Source organism: Mizuhopecten yessoensis, unplaced genomic scaffold (genome assembly GCF_002113885.1).
Source record: "Mizuhopecten yessoensis strain PY_sf001 unplaced genomic scaffold, ASM211388v2 scaffold6361, whole genome shotgun sequence".
Taxonomy (NCBI): Eukaryota; Metazoa; Mollusca; class Bivalvia; order Pectinida; family Pectinidae; genus Mizuhopecten; species Mizuhopecten yessoensis.
In genome coordinates, this window is record NW_018406511.1 from 551649 (window position 1) to 575305 (window position 23657).

General features: G+C 37.6%; 2 protein-coding genes across 2 annotated transcripts; both read left to right on the forward strand.

The window, feature by feature from the left end:
- Nucleotides 1–1053: 1053 nt before the first annotated feature.
- On the forward strand, nucleotides 1054–3460 carry LOC110451994 (visual pigment-like receptor peropsin). Its single transcript, XM_021500233.1, has 3 exons — nucleotides 1054–1766; nucleotides 2566–2677; nucleotides 3044–3460. Exons 1-3 carry the CDS (start codon nucleotides 1113–1115, stop codon nucleotides 3397–3399), a joined length of 1122 nt encoding a protein of 373 aa, XP_021355908.1. The 5' UTR covers nucleotides 1054–1112; the 3' UTR covers nucleotides 3400–3460.
- An 8703-nt stretch (nucleotides 3461–12163) lies between these two features.
- LOC110451985 (visual pigment-like receptor peropsin) lies at nucleotides 12164–21340 on the forward strand. Its single transcript, XM_021500225.1, has 3 exons — nucleotides 12164–12817; nucleotides 15267–15378; nucleotides 21024–21340. Exons 1-3 carry the CDS (start codon nucleotides 12164–12166, stop codon nucleotides 21338–21340), a joined length of 1083 nt encoding a protein of 360 aa, XP_021355900.1.
- Nucleotides 21341–23657: the final 2317 nt, after the last annotated feature.

The window sequence follows — 23657 nt, forward strand, 5'->3', positions numbered from 1 at the left end:
AAAACCAAATATAATCAAAAGTGTACTTTGGAACAAAATTGTAAAACCAAAGTACAATTATCATGGAGGCAAGCATGCCAGTGAAAAGGAGACATAATATATCTATATACATAAAACCCAACATAATAAAATTGGCGAAAGATCTGCATGAAGACCCAGAGTATACATACAACAGATGATATGGACATCTATAACCTAAACAGCCAACTACATGAAAGGACAGTATCTCCCCGACCCTATGCCCGGGAGATGCAAGTTATGTTAAAACTTTCGGTTGGCGTTTTTTGTATACATAACATATAAACATGCACAAAAATTGTAACTGACAAGTGCAGGCACTAAGCATGGATTTTAGCTGATGAGATTAATCCTTGCATAGCAAGGGACAAAATGTAGTGTACAAAACAAATCACGTGCTATTACTAATTTAAAGAGCGTTCCGGTAACCGTCTGAAGGATGTATAAAAAATAAATTCAAATTTCAAAATTCTTTTTCAAAGTTGTAGCTGACAAAACATTTAATATATATACCATGAACTATGCTTACGTATAACACGCATTGCTTCAAATTAGCCAATACATAGTTAGTACGTTTAACTTCAACAGGATATATCATCACTATTCTAAGAATAGAAAAAAACATTTGTATACAAATAGGACTCAGAGAAATACATTTAAAAACAATACGGTGCTACATCACTTGCAAAATTATGTTTTATATGAACACATTATAAAAGCCACAATTTAGAAGGCATCAGTTGACAGTCACACCAGCTACATGTTTAAGCGGGGATTAACTAGGTACGAAAGCTTACCACGGCGTCACCACGCTATATAAAGGCACACACACAAACTGCATAAAGCCAACTGTCGCATGGTGCTGTTTAACACTGGCAGCGCCCAACGACTAGAACTGTAAAGGAAGAAGTATATTCAGTTCTATTCATGAAAAACAAAATTTGTTGTGAGAGAATCGGCGTTTTCCGTGTTTGAATGTTAGTTGATATTAATACATATTTTTATATATGTATGTACAAGCTACACTAACTTAGAACTGATAATGGATCCAAGGAAATAATGGTGATATTGTAAAGCAATACACGATCCGCACAATGAATTCATCAATCTTCACAAACATATGTTATCAATGTTATTTTATAACAAGTGACTATGAGGTGTTCCGAAAGGATGTGTTGCAAGCTACGGCTATTGTCATGCTCTTCCTGGCACTGTTTGGATCCCTTTTCAATGGTTTGTTTATATACATTTTATTGAAACATAACATTGTGAAGACCAGAAACAATATTTACGTCATCACGCTGTGTGTGTCCAGCATAGGGATCGCGGTTCTAGTTGTTCCGACGGTTGGCATAGCGTCCCTAGAAGATAAATGGATGTTTGGAGAAGTCGGTTGCGCATTACACGGATTCATAATGACAACGTTTGGACTCATTCAAATATTTGTTCTGGCTGTTATGTCGTTCGAAAAATATATCATAGTGGTCAGGAATAATTGGGACTCATTTGTTTCAAAGAATGGAACCCGATTTACTATCGCGGGATGCCTGATGTTGGGAGTTATCCTCGGGAGTTGTCCGCTCTTTGGTTGGAACTCTTATAAACTTGAGCTTCAAAGAACCTCCTGTTCAATCGACTGGGGCGACAAAAGTATCAAGTCACTTACTTATACGTACTTGCTTCTTTTGGTGGGTCTCGTCGTGCCAGTTTCTGTCATGTTTTTCTCATACATTAACATCTACCTCGAGGTAAGTAGTCTAAATACTACAGCCTTATCTCCTCCAGACATGTCAAGATATTCATTTACATACACTGTTAATGATGGTTTTTAATTAGCATATGCCATAATTTTACAAGGCTAAAGAAATATATTATTCCATATCAAAATATCTATGGCTGAAAAGGCCTATAGCCCTACCCCCACCTCCCTATATAGCTAGGTATATAAATGAACTTAAAATAATATATCATTTCGTTATATTCATTCCAGAAAACTTAAAAATGATATGTTTTCTTCGTCTGCAAAAGTCGGTTAGTGCCAGGTGGAACGCTTTAACTTCGATATGATATTTGTATTTTTACAAGCAGTCTAGGTCCGTCGGACCGCCTGGGGTTTACAAGCAGTCAGGGTCCGTCGGACCTCCTGGGGTTTACAAGCAGTCAAGGTCCGTCGGCCTTCCTGGGGTTTACAAGCAGTCAAGGTCCGTCGCACCTCCTGGGGTTTACAAACAGTCAGGGTCCGTCGGAACTCCTGGGGTTTACAAACAGTCAAGGTCCGTCGGACCTCCTTACCTCCTGGGGTTTACAAGCAGTCAAGGTCCGTCGGGCCTCCTGGGGTTTACAAGCAGTCAAGGTTCGTCGGTCCTCCTGGGGTTTACAAGCAATCAATGTCCGTCGGACCTCCTGGGGTTTACAAGCAGTCAAGGTCCGTCGGTCCTCCTGGGGTTTTCTTGTTACTGCAGTTTCTTACCACACTACTGTCCACTTTCATCAGTTTCAGATTTTTTCTGAAAAAGATTTTAATTTAGAATCCTATTTTTCTGACAGATTAGACGGCATATCTTTAATCTACATAACGTGTTACGAAACAGTGGGAAAAGTTACGCCAACATGCTGAAGAGAGAAGTCAAAGTCATCAAGACGATGTTTATTCTTGTATGTAAGTATAGATATACCAAGTATTGTTTCCTGTGACAAAAATATACAATCAGCTTTCATTTAACATTTAAACACATCTAAACATCTATTTCAAGGTGACAAGTCAGCGTTTAAAATTGAGGTTTACACACATTAACTATCATATCTCTTCAAATAATTGTTAATAGTTTTCTACATATCTGTGTGCTCAATTCTATAGACTGATAACCAGCCGTTATTTTTTATTATTTCTTTTCTTTTAACATCAGTATTGTTTCTTGTTACAAAAGTTAATCTTACGCTTTTTACTACAATTGTGAATACAGAGAAGATAAAATAAACACGTATTTGTGGCTATGTTTAACGGGAATATTTTCTTGTTTAACAGGTGCCTTCATTTTCTCCTGGGTCCCATACTCCGTTATGTCTATTTATGCTATGTTCAACGACATCAATTCTCTGGATCCACTACTTTACATGCTACCAACACTGTTCGCCAAAGCGTCTGTGATCTGGAATCCGATAATATATCTTTTTATCAACAAGTCTTTCAAAAAAGCTCTCTTGGACAAAATACCAATATTAAGGAAATGCTGCTCCTGTCGGCTCTCAAAAGGTCGAAGGGAGCTTTTAAGTAACGAGACAGGACCAAGTCCTACATACTTTAAGGACGGAAAATCCTTTGACCAACAGCATACTTTACGGACATCAAGTCAGACTCAAATGGCCATCACGATACTCTAGATCAAACAACAACGATCATTTCAATTCTGAAAATACGAAAAGCTTCACTAATTTAGCCATCACGATACTGTTAGGATGTCAGGTTGTACTCATACAACCATCACGATACTGTTAGGATGTCAGGTTGTACTCATACAACCGTCACGATACCGTTAGGATGTCAGGTTGTACTCATACAACCATCACGATACTGTTAGGATACCAGGTTGTACTCATACAACCATCACGATACTGTTAGGATGTCGGGTTGTACTCATACAACCATCACGATACTGTTAGGATACCAGGTTGTACTCATACAACCATCACGATACTGTTAGAATGTATCGTGATAGTTGTATGATTACAACCTGACATCCTAACAGTATACCGATGTATGTACTCATACAAACATCACGATACTGTTAGGATGTCAGGTTGTACTCATACAACCATCACGATACCGTTAGGATACCAGGTTGTACTCATACAACCATCACGATACTGTTAGGATACCAGGTTGTACTCATACAACCATCACGATACTGTTAGGATGTCGGATTGTACTCATACAACCATCACGATACTGTTAGGATACCAGGTTGTACTCATACAACCATCACGATACTGTTAGGATGTATCGCGATAGTTGTATGATTACAACCTGACATCCCAACAGTATCGTGATGGTTATATGAGTACAACCTGACATCCTAACAGTATCGTGATGGTTATATGAGTACAACCATCACGATACTGTTTGTCCTTATAATATTGATATTAGTCGGTAGACATCTTTGTCCCTTGTTATATTGATATTAGTCAGTACAGATGTTTGTCCTTGTTATATTGATATTAGTCAGTATAAATGTTTGTCCCTTGTTATATTGATATTAGTCAGTATAAATGTTTGTCTCTTATAATATTGATATTAGTCGGTATACATCTTTGTCCCTTGTTATATTGATATTAGTCAGTATAGATGTTTGTCCTTGTTATATTGATATTAGTCAGTACAGATGTTTGTCCTTGTTATATTGATATTAGTCAGTACAGATGTGTGTCCTTGTTATATTGATATTAGTCAGTATATTAGTCGGTATTAAATAGCAGCACCTGCTGTATTTGCTCCCCAGGGAGTTGATGAGTATATTGGCTGGTTGCAAAGGTCCTATAACCACGGATAATAATTTGTGAACCGCTTTGAGATGACCTACGAACTAAATTGTGATAAAGCGGTAAATAAGAACCTCGAATTATTATTATTATCATTATTAAGTATATGAGGGTGCTACACTGGCAGAATAAACAGATTTTATCATTCGTGTCAAACACTCCTGAAACATCAGATTTTATCATTCGTGTCAAACACTCCTGAAACATAAGATTTTATCATTCGTGTCAAACACTCTTGAAACATAAGATTTTATCATTCGTGTCAAACACTCCTGAAACATAAGATTTTATCAGTCGTGTCAAACACTCCTGAAACATAAGAGTTTATCATTCGTGTCAAACACTCTTGAAACATAATATTTAATCATTCGTGTCAAATATTCTTGAAACATAAGATTTTATCATTCGTGTCAAACACTCTTGAAACATATTTGGTGTATGCATCATTCCCTCTTGTGATTGATGTACAGTAATATTGCCACCATTTTCAGCAACAATTTGGCGTTATAAGGAGGTTTTTAATATCAAAAAAGGGAAATAAGACTTGGAACATTCAGCAGTGGAAATAAATACCCATAATGCTGTATTTTCTTGTTCATGGAGCAGTTTCTGGATTCCTCATTTATATTTGTTTGATGTCGTTATTTAACTGGATTTAAACTTGATGGTCTGGTAAGTTGTCAATACTTTATATATATATATATATATTCTACATAACAGTTAATTATTATAATGTTTTGTCTTACCGGCATATAATATGCCTTTACATGATCCTCTTACATGTTATACATTGTTTAATCAATTCATGCCATTTAATTTCATGCTTTAGCCATGATTTAGTGTGACATGTCAATAAAACACTGCTATGGTGAAATTTATCTGTTGATGTTTTGTATGTTGAAGGTAATTTATTATAGCGTTTTAACATCTAAAGGTCCCTTTCTCGATATATCGTTCACTAAAGGAATATATCACAACAAATACAAGTCTATAGACGCGACACCTAGCAGGCTTTGACATTCGGTGTAGCTCATCTATGATCTTCTAACGACTGATATCAGCCAAGCAATTGGTCAGGTTTTATAACTGAAACCTATCAATTAGCTTACCAGAAGCCTTTAATTACGAGCAACCTTTTGCATCCTGCAGGTAGGGCGTAAGAATTGTATCTGCTGCCCCCAATTGCATGATCGTAAGAGGCGACTAAATTTGGGACCTTATCTTTTCTCTTCTTTCTAAATAACTTTCTTCTTCCTTATGACTCCTTTGACAATGCCTCACTTTTGGCCATTTGTTGAGCGTTAGCCCCTGTGAGGAAGGCTTTGGGTTCTGTCCCCTGGCCGAGACATACCAAAGTCTTTAACAATGGTAGTTTCTACTCCTGCTTAACGCTCAGCAAATTAGGAGTAGGACGACTGGTTCGCCCGTTGTCAGTATAATGTGACCGGGTGGGGCGTCCTGCTGGGTGTCTTCGGCAGTTTGTTTCAGTGAGGTAGCACTATAAAGTCGCCTTCAGTTCCGCGCTATCACAAGGAGACAAACAAGAACATATCGCAGCCTTCCAAAATACACACGCATACACTATACGCATGCATCTCGACACAAGGGAGGCCGTCCTTAAATGACCTTAGCTGTTAATATGACGTTAAACAAAATAAAACCAAACCAAACCAAGCGAGCAACTTTTTAGATATTATTTTATTCACCAATGAACATGTACATGTTTACGAGATAACGAATCATTCAGTACACGTTTATAAATTATCCTTCAGCATATGGTGAGCTCAGTAATCATTGTTATCTCATTTTAACCAATTTCCTTTAATTGTTATCAAATGGAGTTGTGAAACATTTGTTTTATTTCCATTAGAATTAATTCAAACTTCGTTAGCATTATCAGCATTGGATATACGTTTGATGGTATGCACATTTCAGCCCTGACTGACCCCAAGGGGCTGATGGGTGGGGCCAAAAAGGGTTGAATTGACTGAAATTTCCAAAAATCTCCTCCTCAAGACCAAGATATGGTAAAATAAAATACTCTTCATAGATGGAATGGTCTTAAGGTGCTTTACCAAAAAAGTGAACTTCATGACACTAGGGTCTCATATTTCCCCCTGGGGAGGGGGTAAACTTTACTATAGTTTAATTGTGAATGATATGTAACATCGATAACATCAGTTTTTACATAACTAAGGTGACCGTTAAGGCCCATGGGCCTCTTGTATTGTATGGCCTCTATAATGAACCTTACAAGAATTTGCAAAGGATTTTCTTAAACCATGATACAAGAAAGGGTCATATTATGGAAGTGAATTTTGTGTAGTGTTTAAAATAAAAAAAAATCAGTATGATTTTTGCCTCAGCCTATTTTTTTTTATTCCATTAAGCGAGTGGATTCAGATTTTAAATAATCTATACACCGTCGGATCTATGATGAAATAATAAAAAAAACCAGCCTGCATATAGATACATTGTTTGGCAATACGGCACTTCGTAATTAAGTCACAGCGCGGGACCCCGCGAATATGTACAGCGCGGGCCGGCGATTGTGTAACACTTTCTTTGTGCACAAAAACATGCCAGAATGCAATAAAGCATGCGATAATGCTTTTGGGGCTCTATGTCAAGGTTTGAGATTAAACATAGAACAAATGAAAGTCATGACGGAGGAAATAAGAGCATATATGAAGAGGGGAAAATATCCTGAAAAGATGAGGAAGTCTGAAACGAAAATACGTAATTTTAGGAGAAAATGCAGAACGTTCTGTTTGTAAGGCGAAGATCAAAAGCTGTTGAAAAGGTGACAGGTAAACATTTGAGAGTATTTACCAGGAAGGAATATGTATCTTACATCATTCGTATCGTGCACGTGGAACATGCATCCCATATCGGAATAACAATGTTGTGTATAGCACGGCACCACCGACAGTTTATGTCTTTATTTTGTCGAATGGGGTGTTAATTATAGATGAAAATTGTCGCAGATTCTCCACCAATCGGAAATAGGAAACGTTTTCTACCATGAAGAAACGTCCCGGGTACAATTTCGACCATGATAATGTGGACCGGGTACATTGTCAACCAAGAATATATGACCCGGGTGCATTTTCTTCAATGGAAAAACGACCCGTGTACGTTTTCTATCACGAAATTCAAAAATGACTCGGGCGCATTTTCTACAATTAAAAATTTACCCGGTTACGTTTTCTACCATAAAAATGTGACCCGGTACATTTCCTACAATGGAAAAACGACCCGGGTCCATATTCTACAATGAAAATGTGACCCGGGTACATTTTCTACCGTGAAAAAATAACCCGGGAACATTAACAACAATGGAAAAAACACCCGGGTACAATTTCTACAATACAAAAACGACACGGGTACGTTTAATACGACGGAAAAAACGACCCGGGTACAATAAAAAAAATTACTGTGCAAAAAAAACACCTATTACATTTTCTACCGTGAAATTGTACCAGCCAACCCTCCCTTTCACATATCATTTTTATAGGAAATCGTTACATTCTGACATTTACGGAATATTTGACGAAATGGATGGATGCAAGCCAATCAAAGACAAATCAGCAGAAACAGTCCTGAAACATCTCGTGGAGTTTGTGTGCAGGCATGGGGCTCCTCAGGTTGTCATTACAGACCAGGGCCGCGAGTTTTGTAATATCATAAATGTGACTTTTTATAAAGTGGTTGGCATATACCACATAATAGCATCTGCATTTCACCCACAGACTGGGGGAATAACCGAAAGACTTAACAGAACTCTCTGCGTATCACTGTCAACATTTGTTAATGATAATCAGAATGATTGGGACGTAGAACTTCCGTTTGCTCTTTTCGCATAAATAACATCAGAGCACAAGTCAACGAAGATAGATCCATTATCTTTGGTGTACGGCAGAAAGACCAGATTGCCTATTGAACTGGATATACCAGCAGTCCCAACATCAACTCAAAAATCAAGAATTGATACATGTGTTGCTCTTACCCAAGCGAGAGAAGTGGCAGCTCAGAATATCAAATATGCATAACGAAAACAAGTTTCATCATGACAAAACAAGTTAAAAAGCAGTATTCAAGGTTGGTGACAACTTACTGCTATGCATAGCTCAAGAAAGGCCACCAGAAACGGAGCAAACTTTATCCTACATCGGCAGGGTCATAAACAATTGAAGCAGTGCAAGACATGGGAACATATAAGGTGTCAAATAAGGAAACCCTGTGAATGGAGTAAGACTTCTAAAGTACTTGTGGCCAGAGGAACCGAAATCGGAGAGAAAGGACGAACAACTTACAGGACCACAGGACAGATAGAGAAATCGAACAAGAAAGAGACAATGACTGACAAACTAGAAACTGTTATTTACGTGTATCGTGTGTTGTCGATATGGTGATCGGAAAAGTGGTACGGAAAGCCTCATTTAGTTGGTTGGAAATTAAACCTTGCCTCCAAAGTGAAAATGTTTCCCAAAGGAGCATTTACATGCAAAATGTATGTGCCCACCATAAACCTGTCTTTCAGTGTTAAACACTTTGTATTCAAGAGAACCGTATGTGGAATTAAAGAACAACATCCCCAAGATGTACTGGTCCGTAGCGTCGTCAGAATCCCTGAAAGCGGCATTGGTCAATACACACGATGACGAACGTATACTGATGTCTAAAGACTTCGATCACAACATCTTTGTATTAAGCTTTACGGATGTCCCATACGACATTGGCAGAGGATTCGTTTTGTACGATTTTCACCCAAACGTGTTCAATGTACTTTGTATCTTCACCAGCTTAGATACAATTAAGAGATTCGAATGTTCATTTCAGAAACACGATAAACTATATCGTTAAATGCTAACGTATTATAACGTACATATGTAACTCGCATGTTTGCTTTTCCTAATAGGTAGTAGTAAAAGTCATATTTTACACGTACTCTGACACTGGTGTAACGTCATATTCAATGACGCCATTCCATGGTCTCCGCTTCAAAAGGATGCAACATCCGTGAAAGGTATTCGGTGAAATCGTTTTGGTCTTACAGGACATTGTTTATCTTTTCACCGACAAGAGAAATGTGTATTATCGAATCTTAGACTTGTGCCAATGTAACTTTTAAGATATTATGAAACCTTAAATAATTTGATATGTCACTTGCCCAGAGGCAAGAGGCATACACAACTATTGAACAATTTCAATAAAAAGATGATCTAGTAATACTTTCAATGTACTACTGAATGTATCAAACGGGTTCAATATTTACATATAACACGAGCATTAAGCCTAGTGGCATATCAAGTTATTGAACGAGTTTAATTAATTTCGTTTTATGTTAACATAAGTGTTAAGATTTTTTTATAACATACTGTAGTTTATATTATCACAAAATCTACAAGTCACTATTCATGTATGGAAATCTAGCAAAGACAGTAGTGTTAGTACAAGGTTGTGTTATGATGTTTATTGCATAGTCGTATTTCACAAGATAATTTGTTCATATCAATGCCACTTATTTACCATCATCCCTTCAACGTATTTAAATAACTCGCGTTTTATTAATTTCCGTTAAATGTACACTAGATGGCTTTAAAGTTACAAAGTAAAAACAAATTTGGTATATTTTATAAAAAGTCAATGATGACAACGAACAACAAGATGGTCAATCATGCTAAAAGCTGACGTGGTAAACTACTATTTACTTTGTGCTGTGTTACACGTAAATGTGATAACGCTATTGTAACATGATAATTTACGGATTGAAATGTTGTTTCATGAACGCATTGAAGGATGTTTTAGCACGTCAGTAGTTAACGTGATAGTGTTTTCATGAACCAAGAAACATACATGACATTCAAATTGCCCGATTCTTGCCATTACACACGCAGTTCTGTTATCCTGACATTTTTTTATTCAGCTTAAACATGTTTTTAAACTGTTCTTATCTCGCCGACACTTGCTCTGTACCAATCAAGGCCTGTGAGATACTATTCTTGTCAGAACGTAATAAATAACTAATATTGTTGAAATTAAAGATCGTTCGTATTGTTGATTGTGAGTTTTCATAATGCGAAATTTTAGCATGTCAGTCGTTTCAAAGGTCATAAATTCTTCATGAATATTCGTTAAATTAAACTTACTTAACACTTCTTTTCATGTGATACATGTACGTGGTGAAATGTCTCCTATTTACTGAACTGCTTCTGTCAGCAAGTATTCAACATTTATACAAGACAAACAAATTAATAATCCCTGTAAAATAAACATTGAAATATACAGTTGCATAAATGATACCAACAATACCCGTTGAGCTTCCATTTGTAATATCGATATCGGTGACCTTAACGTTTGACATACCCCAGTCTTATTCAAACTTGTACCGAAAAAAATCCATTGATGTTTATATATATGCAGCTTTATTAATTACCAGTTTTTTTGGTAAACTTCTATTTTAAGGTAATGTCGACCTTGACCTTTGAGCGAATGGCCGGGCGGAAGAGATACTCTAATAGAGGAGGGCAATCATTATCATTGGTATATGTTCGTGCATAGAGGTTGATGTTTCCTTTTCCTAAGATCCGGGTCACTTTTCTACGGGGTCACTTTTTCACAGGACGAAGTAAAAATATATAGTTGGGGGTATGTTTTCTACGTCTGCCCGGGTAGGATTTCTACGTATAGAAATGACCCCGGGTAAGATTTCTATCGTAAAAAAATGACCCCCGGGTAGGTTTTCTACGCGGGTCGCTTTTTTTTTTTGTTACACCGGAACACACCAAAGTCCTTAAAAATGGTAGTTGTTATTCCCTGCTTGACGTTCAGCATTTAGGGAAATGGCAACAACTGGTTCACCTGATGTCAGTAAAATTTGACCGGGGGGATGCTGTGCTCAGGCATGGGGTAATGCTACTTTTCCAATGTAATGTGTAATTTAATTAATTACATTACCAATTGCCCCATGCCTCAATCTTGAACTATACCAAATATCAATACACAGCACACATACCATATACTGCTAATCAATGCATATTCTAAATGACACTCAACAACGCACTATTATAAAGTATTCTTAATAACGCTACACAAAACATCTACGCCAAATTGAAATACATGAAACACATACAACTACAGTTCATACATACCAAATAATACTACACAATACATATACCGAATAACACTACACATTATATACCAAATAATACTACACAATATATACCAAAAAGAGAGAAAAGAAAAAAAATTAGCAAAATCGCATCATTTAAGTACGACTATAGTCAAAATCCTAATATGACCGAAATAGCGTGTATGATATGAATTATAATGGTTTAGAATTAATAACTCTTACTTAAAGGTACTTTCGTGATGCGGTGATTGATTTTTGCCTTAAGCATTAATGTAATTAATACCTGTTGTCACACCACATAGAATAGTGCAGGCTCATACTTAAATGCTGTCTGTTTCCTATCTGCCCACTACCTTGGAATCAGTTTGACAATCTAAGTCAATGGGTTGTGGTGTGGCTACATACCTGGAACTTATGCTGACGTACTTGGTATTATCATAACTATACAGACATCAAATCTAACAGCCTTTAGAAATGAACTTCTCATCAATTTCCAAAGACTTGTATGCATGCAACTGTACTAGCACAGACAATGAAGCTTTCAGAAGAGGCATGCTCCAGGCGACTGCTATTTTCATGCTACTTGTGGCCATATTTGGATCATTATTCAACAGTATGTTCATCTACATTTTGCTGGAACAAAGTATCCGCAAGTCAAGGACTAACATCTACGTAATCACGCTTTGCGTAGCCAGCATACTGATTGCAGTGTTCATAGTTCCCTCCCTTGGTATTTCCTCGCTTGCGGATAACTGGGTGTTTGGTGAACATGGGTGCATTTTACATGGATTTGCCATGACAGCTCTTGGCTTATTTCAAATCTTCATTTTGACCGTGATGTCCTTCGAAAAATACATCATAATGGCCAAGAAAAGTTGGGAACGTCTGCTATCGAGGACTGGAACAACTGTTACCATTATAGGTTGTAGCATTATCGGGTTGTTTTTAGGAAGTTGCCCACTAATTGGATGGAACTCTTATAAACTCGAAGAACAAAAGACTGCCTGCGCCATTGACTGGTCTGACAGAAGCCCATCAGCTCTGTGCTATACCGTTCTGTTGATGTTTATCGGGCTCGTGATTCCTGTTTCTATCATGATTTTTTCATATGTCAATATTTTCCTCGTAGTAAGTATGCAAAGTCTGCTTATAAACTGTATTATACAAACATATGTTTATAGTTGTATATTATGATCACCCACAGATAAGTATGAAATACTATGTAAAAAGATAATACAAAATTCCTGATCAAAAACAAAAAATAATTTTGACCAGTAGATCTTCTTTTATCTTGAAATTGACATTACCGTAATTTTCACATACAAAATAAATGGTGTCTTATAAAATATAGCGTGTCATATGCAAGTCCGATTCGAAATAAATTGCACATTGTTTTGTTTCGAAAATAAGGGTATATATTACAAGTAAGAGTAACAACAATAATGAATTCATTCGATTAGTACTTGTATGAGATTTCCTCAACACCAGGTTTGCCTTCGACCACCCCTAGACTTGTATGTTGTGTAGCATTCCTTACTTTTCACCACTGCTACCATTCTTTAGATATGCTATGAGGAAGTAATTTCCAGAACTATTTGTCTAACGAGTACCAATTCTTTTGCCAAGATTCCCAAATTTCTTCTTCTTATCATCTTTTTCATGTGACCTACTTCGTTAATGTTTTTGATTGAGTTCATGTCAGGAATATTTCCCCGCAATTGTAAAATTGTATTACTGCTTTATTCTGAAATAATTTTAAGCTCATCGAATAATGAAAGTGAAATATATATTCCTTTTTAGGGAACACCAAACATTTTGAAACTATTTTGATATTTTTCCAACTTTTCTTTGGAACCGGACTCAGTTGCCAAATATCTGCCTCTCACAGCAATACCGATATCTTCTTCTTTACTGATATTTACAGACAGTTATGTTCTTACGGGTTTAGAATAACTATAATTATTTATTAAACTTTCTTTTTTTTTCTGTTAATACTGTTTTGCATATTAAAATATCCCTACCACCCGATCAATCGATGACATAAATAAAATAACAGCGCTTTCTCGTATATACCGAAAATAACTGTAAAGTAGGCGCGATACAAGATAGAGTACTATCTGTTTTACACAGGACTGACACTTATTTTTGTGACTTTTCAACCTGAAAGCATCGTGTCCTTTGCTTCTAAACAAAACAATGTGTTATTAATTACTAATAAGAGCTGTATACGTTTACCTAGACATAAACAAACAGGGATAGGATAGGAGGATGGAGCCTTATGCTCTATACCTGTACACGTAGTTCAATTACATGTATTTCAATTATAAACTTGGTTTGGTTTTGGTTTATATGATTTAACGACCTACCAACAGCTAAAGCCGTTTAAGGACATGCCTCCATGTGTATTGTGTATGCGTGCATTTGTGTGTGTGTGATGGAGACAGGGAATGCTGGTGTAATTGCCTCCTTGTGACAGCGCGGATCTGATACCTACTTTATAGTGCTATATGTAGCTCACTGAAATATCATGCCGAAGGCACCCAACACAGCATTCCGCGCGGTCACATTATACCCACAACAGGTGAACACGCTGCTCCCATTTCTCATGATGCTGAACGTTAGGCAGGGAATAACAACTATCATTTTAAGGACTTTGGTATGTCTCGGTCTGGGGACAGAACCAATTTCCTTCCTCACCTGAGCGAACGCTCAACATTATAGCCAAACGTGAGTTCTTGGTCGATCTTGTGTCCTCAAATAGAGGGTAAAAAGCAAATCCCCATATTAGTCGTCTCTTACTATACATAAAGTGGGTAACAACATGTATATTCTATCTCTATCCCCGATTTGGTTTGGTTTAATTTTGTTTAACGTCCTATTAACAGCTAAGGTCATTAAAGGACGTGCCTTTATGGGTAAAGTGTTTGCGTGCTTGCGTGTGTGTATGTATGAGAGCGGGTATGTTGGTGTGCTTGTTCCTTGTGATAGCGCGGATATGATGCCGACTTTATAGTGCTATCTCACTGAAATGCCATGCAGAAGGTATCAAGCACAGCATTCCACCCGGTCACATTATACTGAGGTCGGGTGAACCAGTTGTTGCCATTCCCCTTAATGCTGCACATTAAGTAGAGAACAACAACTACCATTTTTAAGAACTTTGGTTTGTCCCGGTCTTGGGACAGAACCCATTGCCTTCCTAACCTAGGCGAACGCTCAACATTTAAGCAAAATGTGAGGTGTTGCCAAGCAAGGCGCTAGGAAATAAAAGATAGTTAGAAGTAGAATGAAAGAATAAGATACCAAATATTGCAATGAAAGCAGGAGATTTATTTTTGTCGTTTTTGTGTCCCCAAATAGAGGACACCAAAGCATATCACCAATTCTGCAGGGATTCCCGCATTTGTCGCCTCCTACGATTCATCCATTGGGTAACAGCAGGTGTTTTTCTATTCTCGATCCCCCACTTGCAGGGGTGCTCTATCCTCGACCTACTTGGATAATAAACATCAATGATATAATCAAATATGTATATCACACGTACATTAATTTTTTTCATTGTTCCTTTTTCTTTCAGATACGTGGTCACAGGCACAAATTACACCAGACGTTAAGGAGCAATGGTAAATGCTACGAGAATATGCTGAAACGAGAAATCAAGGTTATAAAGACAATGTTTATTCTTGTATGTGAGTATACATTGTATAAAGAAATGTACAGAAATACCTGTTTTACTTTAACTTGATTTAATCAACCCTGTCAAATACCACTCCAAGCTGCTGCATGTAAATCGATTCTTACTAATTGGTTCTTCTAGTTTCAACTCTTAACGCTTATAACCCACAAGTCCGACGCTTCAAATGGACCCTGTGATTGTATTTACATTGACTTAACAAAGTAACCTAAGACAATGGCCTTTCTGGTTGGCTGTTATGTCGATGTATAATACGATGTGATTAAGCATTATTATCATCCTAAACGAAAGAAGAAATAATGAATGCAATATAGACATATAACTAACTATAGATAGTACAATTTGTTGACTATCACAGCAAAATTTGTAGAAAACTAAATTAGAGAATGTCCGTAGTGAATACCATTCTCAACTCTCAAAGTTAACATAAATTAAACTAAGGTAAATTACTAACGAAAATTAAAAATTGAAAAGGTCAAAGAAGAAAATGTCCAGGAGTTACAGAATAACATCTACTTTGTAAATCTAGGTTAAATTCAGGTAATAGAACGTTCTCAAAATTAGACTGGGGTAGTAAGAACAAAACTCTTTCATGCACATTGAACAGAAAACCTAATAATGCCAACCAATCGTTAATCTCATCTAGTCATATCGTAGAAGTAATATTACAGATAAATTACACAAATAAGTGTACCGTACAAGATGATCTCCCGTCAATTTGAATTATTTTACACATCATTGGTATGCATGTTTTATGTAAACCAAGAAAACATTTAAACATACGATAATATTTTAGGGAGCAATATTATCATACTAGAGATATTTCACGTAGATGTGTGGGATCCTACATCCGTAACCATATTTATGCTATAAATCTCCATCACGATCATCCGATCACGACTGAAGCTAGTTTTTTGGATAAATATACATCAAGAACAACAAAGAATAAAATATGTCCAGTAAATGTCATTTTATTAAATGATGAATAACATGGCAGACATGGATAACAACAATGTCAACCATGTTGCATAAACATATTTACCAACATAAACAATATCTTAAATATATATCAAAAAGGGGCAGCACGAGAAAACTAACACTGATACACGTTCACTTCTTACAATAACACTGATACACGTTCACTCCTTACACTAACACTGATACACGTTCACTCCTTACACTAACACTGATACACGTTCACTCCTTACACTAACACTGATACACATTCACCCCTTACACTAACACTGATACACGTTCACTCCTTACACTCATACTGATACACGTTCACTCCTTACACTAACACTTATACACGTTCACTCCTTACACTAACACTGATACACATTCACCCCTTACACTTACACTGATACACGTTCATTCCTTACACTCATAATGATACACGTTCACTCCTTACACTTACACTTATACACGTTCACTCCTTACACTCACAATGATATCCGTTTATCCCTTACACTAACACTGATACGCGTTCACTTCTTACACTAACACTGATACACGTCCACGTCTTACACTAACACTGATACACATTCACCCCTTACACTACCACTGATACACGTTCACACACTACATTAACACTGATACACGTTAACTCCTTACACTAACACTGATACACTTTCACTCCTTACACTAACACTGATACGCGTTCACGTCTTACACTAACACTGATACACATTCACCTCTTACACTACCACTGATACACGTTCACTCCTTCCAGTAACACTGATACGAGTTCTCTCCTTACACAAACACTGGTTTACTCCTGACACTTACACTGATAGACGTTCACACCTTACACTCACACTGATACACGTTCACTCATTACACTTGCATTGATACATGTTCACCCCTTACACTTACACTTATACACGTTCGCCCCTTACATTAACACTGATACATGTTCACCCCTTACACTAACACTGAAACACCTTCACTCCTTACACTCACACTGAAACACCTTCACTCCTTACACTAACACTGATACACGTTCACTCCTTACACTAACTCTGATACAAGTTCACTCCTTACACTAACACTTATACACGTTCACTCCTAACATTAACACTGATACACGTTCACTCCTTACACTGATACACGTTCACTCCTTACACTAACACTGATACACGTTTATCCCTTACACTAACACTGAAACACCTTCACTCCTTACACTAACACTGATACATGTTCACCCCTTACATTAACACTGAAACACCTTCACTCCTTACACTAACACTGAAACACCTTTACTCCTTACACTAACACTGATGCACGTTCACTCCTTACACTAACTCTGATACACGTTCACTCCTTACACTAACACTGATACACTTTCACTCCTTACTCTAATACTGATACACGTTCATTCCTTACTCTAACACTGATACACGTTCACTCCTTACACTAACACTGATACATGTTCACTCACTACATTAACACTGATACACGTTCAATCCTAACACTATCACTGATACACGTTCACTCACTACAATTAAATTGATACACGTTCACTCCTTACACTCACACTGATACACGTTCACTCCTTACACTTACACTGATACATGTTCACCCCTTACACTTACACTGATACATGTTCACCCCTTACTCTAACACTGATACACTTTTACTCCTAAGACTCACACTGATACACCTTCACTCCTTACACTTATACTGATACACGTTCGCTCCTTACGCTTACACTGATACACGTTCACCCCTTACTCTAACACTGATACACTTTTACTCCTTACACTCACACTGATACACCTTCACTCCTTACACTTACACTGATACATGTTCATCCCTTAAACTTACACTGATACACCTTCACTTCTTACACTAACAATGATACACCTTCGCTCCTTACTTTAACACTGATACACTTTTACTCCTTACAATCACACTGATACACACGTTCGCTCCTTACACTCACACTGATACATGTTCACTCCTTACACTAACACTAATACACCTTCACCCCTTAATCTAACACTGATACACTTTTACTCCTTACACTCACACTGATACACGTTCGCTCCTTACACTCACACTGATACATGTTCACTCCTTACACCAACACTGATACACGTTCACTCCTTACACTAACACTGATACATGTTCACTCCTTACTCTAACACTGATACACTTTTACTCCTTACTCTAACACTGATACACTTTTACTTCTTACACTCACACTGATACAGGTTCATTCCTTACACTCACACTGATACATGTTCACTCCTTACTCTAACACTGATACACTTTCACTCCTTACACTCACACTGATTCACGCTTATTCCTTACACTCACACTGATACACGTTCGCTCCTTACACTAACACTAATACATGTTCGCTCCTTACACTAACACTGATACATGTTACTCCTTACACTCACACTGATACACGTTCGCTCCTTACACTAACACTAATACATGTTCGCTCCTAACACTAACACTGATACATGTTACTCCTTACACTCACACTGATACACGTTCGCTCCTTACACTAACACTAATACATGTTCGCTCCTTACACTAACACTGATACATGTTACGCCTTACACTCACACTGATACACGTTCGCTCCTTACACTCACACTGATACATGTTCGCTCCTTACACTAACACTGATACATGTTCACTCCTTACACCAACACTGATACACGTTCACTCCTTACACTAACACTGATACAGGTTCACTCCTTACACTCACACTGATACACGTTCGCTCCTTACACTAACACTAATACATGTTCGCTCCTAACACTAACACTGATACATGTTACTCCTTACACTCACACTGATACACGTTCGCTCCTTACACTCACACTGATACATGTTCACTCCTTACACTAACACTGATACACTTTTACTCCTTACACTCACACTGATACATGTTCACTCCTTACTCTAACACTGATACACTTTTACTCCTTACACTCACACTGATACATGTTCGCTCCTTACACTAACACTGATACACGTTCACTCCTTTCTCTAACACCGATACATGTTTACTCCTTAAACTTACACTGACATACGTTCTCTCCGTACATTAACACTGATACACTTTTACTCCTTACACTCACACTGATACTTGTTCACCCCTTACACTACCACTGATACACGTTCACTCCTTACACTAAAACTGATACACGTTCACTCCTTACACTAACTGTTACACGTTCACTCCTTACACTAACACTGATACAGGTTCACTCCTTACACTCACATTGATACATGTTTTCCCCTTACACTAACACTGATACATGTTAACTTCTTGCACTCACACTGATACATGTTCACCCCTTACCCTACCACTGATACACGTTCACTCCGTACATTAACACTGATACATCTCCTTACACTCACACTGATACATGTTCACCTTTCACTCCTTACTCTAATACTGATACACGTTCATTCCTTACTCTAACACTGATACACGTTCACTCCTTACACTAATACTGATACACGTTCACTCCTTACACTAACACTTATACACGTTCACTCCTTACACTAACACTGCTACACTTTCACTCCTTACTCTAATACTGATACACGTTCATTCCTTACTCTAACACTGATACACGTTCACTCCTTACACTAATACTGATTCACGTTCACTCCTTACACTAACACTGATACAAGTTCACTACTTAAACTAACACTGATACATGTTTACTCCGTACACTCACACTGATACACGTTCACTCTAACACTAACACTGATACACGTTGACTCCTTACACTAACACTGATACAGGTTCACTCCTTACACTCACACTGATACATGTTTTCCCCTTACACTAACACTGATACATGTTCACTCCTTACACTCACACTGATACATGTTCACCCCTTACACTACCACTGATACACGTTCACTCCGTACATTAACACTAATACACGTTCACTCCTTACAGTCACACTGATACACGTTCACTTAACCACGGCTAAAGACATTAACAACACCATTGTAGCACGTACGATGCTTAATTATAAACGAATTACTAATTTATTGATTTTTTTCTGGAGAATAACATAACAACAAGTTACAGGCGTGAAGTATAAAAATAAATCCATGTTTCAATGAAAATAAAATAAATTCCTTGATATTGATCGTTTATTGTCTGAGCAACATCTCTGTCAACAGCATCACAGAGTCTTTTATTCTACGGTTAACATACTGATATCGTATTTTTTGTGTAGACAACATTTTCCATGTCCCCCAAAAGGAGCCTCTAAGTGTGTATTCTCTTATAAAACTAAAGTCCAGATGTGAACGTCACTAAGTCTCAAACCATTGATGCATTATGTTGTATAATAAATAACAGACTTGTTTGCAACATATGTCGTAAGGCGTACGTGTTAGAGCCGTGTCATTGACCACAATTATTTATATGTGTACTGAGATCTTGTTCGCTTTAAAGCCGCTTAGCGTTGCTGTTTTGCTGTATCTATTATTGAATAACAACGAACAATTTCATTCTGAGAGATACATTTTGGGTACATGGCCGATTTAAAGGGTGTTCGTAGACGACTGTATAGCCCATCTAAAAGTATTTGTTTTCTTACTAACGTTCCAAGTGAATATTTGTTTCATTTTTTTTCATTTTCACTCCGGCAGGTGCTTTCGTTTTCTCCTGGCTGCCATACTCTGCCATTTCATTGTACGCAGTATTTGATGACGTCACGAAGGTCAATCCTGTTTTGGGTATGTTGCCTGCCTTGTTTGCAAAGGCATCCGTCATTTGGAATCCAATCATATACATGTTTATCAATCAATCTTACAAGAAGGTGTTAAAGGAAAAGTTATCCTTGTATACTCCAGCAGCCTGTGCCTGCTGCCATTGTAAATGCATTAGAAGAGGCGACAACACGGCCACTGTGACCGATACTAACAACGCTGTGCATGGCAGCTTCATTATCGCTTACCATGAGTAGCACCTACTGAAAACACGCTTCTGTGCTTAAATGATTGTAACTTCGGGTTGCTGTCTCTTCGAACGTATCTTAGGATACGATTGCCCTGGAATAACAAAAACAATATTGATTTCATGAAATTTCTCATGTCTCTCATTTTGAAGGGCTATATTTTCAAAATGAAATATAAAATAGTTGCAAAAGACATTCTTTTGGCTTGAGCACGTGTATGATAGACATATTCAACTCCTGATACTTGAGAGAAAATATGAAATTAAAGAACATTTTACATACGAAGATTCTTAGAATAAAGAACTCTTTATTACTATGGCCTTTTGACAAAGAAGTGCAGTGAATAGCGCACTTGCCTTTCACCAAGGCGGCCGGGGTTCGATTCCCCGATCGGACGTGAAAAGGTTGGGGTCACCTGCCCGATCATGTGGGTTTTCACCGGATACTCCGGTTTCCTCCTACACAAAGACACCCGAAAATAAATAAAGTAAAGTTTATATTTAACATATTCTTAGCACAGGTGTATACACCACTGATAACATCAATATTAACGGGCCTAACACCATACACGTAACACTGGTGTATACACCACTGATGACATCAATATTAACCGCCCTAACACCATACACGTAACACTGGTGTATACACCTATGATGACACCAATATAAACAGCCCTTACACCATACACGTAACACTCGTGCATACACCTCTGATGACATCAATATTAACGGCCCTAACTCCATACACGTAACACTGATGTATACACCTATGATGACGCCAATATAAACAGCCCTTACACCATACACGTAACTCTGGTGCATACTCCTCTGATGACATCAATATTAACGGGCCTTACACCATACACGTAACACTGGTTTATACACCTATGATGACACCAATATAAACGGCCCTTACACTATACACGTAACACTGGTGCATACACCTCTGATGACACCAATATAAACAGGCCTAACACCATACACGTAACACTGGTGCATACACCTCTGATGACTTCAATATTAACGGGCCTTACACCATACACGTAACACTGGTGTATACACCTATGATGACACCAATATAAACGGCCCTAACACCATACACGTAACACTGATGTATACACCTATGATGACACCAATATAAACAGCCCTTACACCATACACGTAACACTGGTGCATACACCTCTGATGACATCAATATTAACGGGCCTTACACCATACATGTAACACTGGTGAATACACCTCTGATGACATCAATATTAACGGGCCTTACACCATACACGTAACACTGGTGTATACACCTCTGATGACATCAATATAAACGGCCCTAACACCATACACGTAACACTGCTGTATACACCTCTGATGACACCAATATAAACAGCCCTAACACCATACAGGTAACACTGGTGTATACACCTCTTATAACACCAATATAAACAGCCCTAACACCATACACGTAACACTGGTGCATACACCTCTGATGACATCAATATAAACGGCCCTAACACCATACACGTAACACTGCTGTATACACCTATGATGACACCAATATAAACAGGCCTAACACCATACACGTAACACTGGTGTATACACCTCTGATGACACCAATATAAACAGCCCTAACACCATACAGGTAACACTGGTGTATACACCTCTTATAACACCAATATAAACAGCCCTAACACCATACACGTAACACTGGTGTATGCACCTCTTATAACACCAATATTAACGGCCCTAACACCATACACGCAAAAAAAAATCAGTTAAGACATCAGTATTGTGTTTATTCAGACAACTTCTATCGGACAGCAAAGACGTATACAACCAGTATAACATATGTTTCTTGCTGACCATGTACAACCCCGACGTCGCGCTGTTCTTCGCGTGTCGGCTTTTAAATATTCAGACCTACATCAATGGATTTATCTGACTTAACTCTAACTGCCAACCTGCTCTGCTGGATTGTATTGTGTCTGATGCATTAAGAAGGTAAAATGTGTGCCCAGTCGACCTATAGGACTTAAATGATGCATTATACTTTGTACGCTATAAGCAATTTTCAGAAATTGGTTTATCAAAAAGTGACATTATGCGTATTATATAGAACTACATTGGTTTAATAGTGTATTAGGGTGTTTAAATGGTTTGAATATGAATTGGACAAATAGTACGTTTTAGTATGAGTATTGCCTCTTCGTTGTGCAGTATGAAACACACTAAAATGGGAACTAGTATTTTATCAATTGTTCATATGTAGTTTTTATAGAAATTAGAAAACTTAAAAAAAAAAAAAGTAATCATTTATGTAAAAACGCACAGTATCT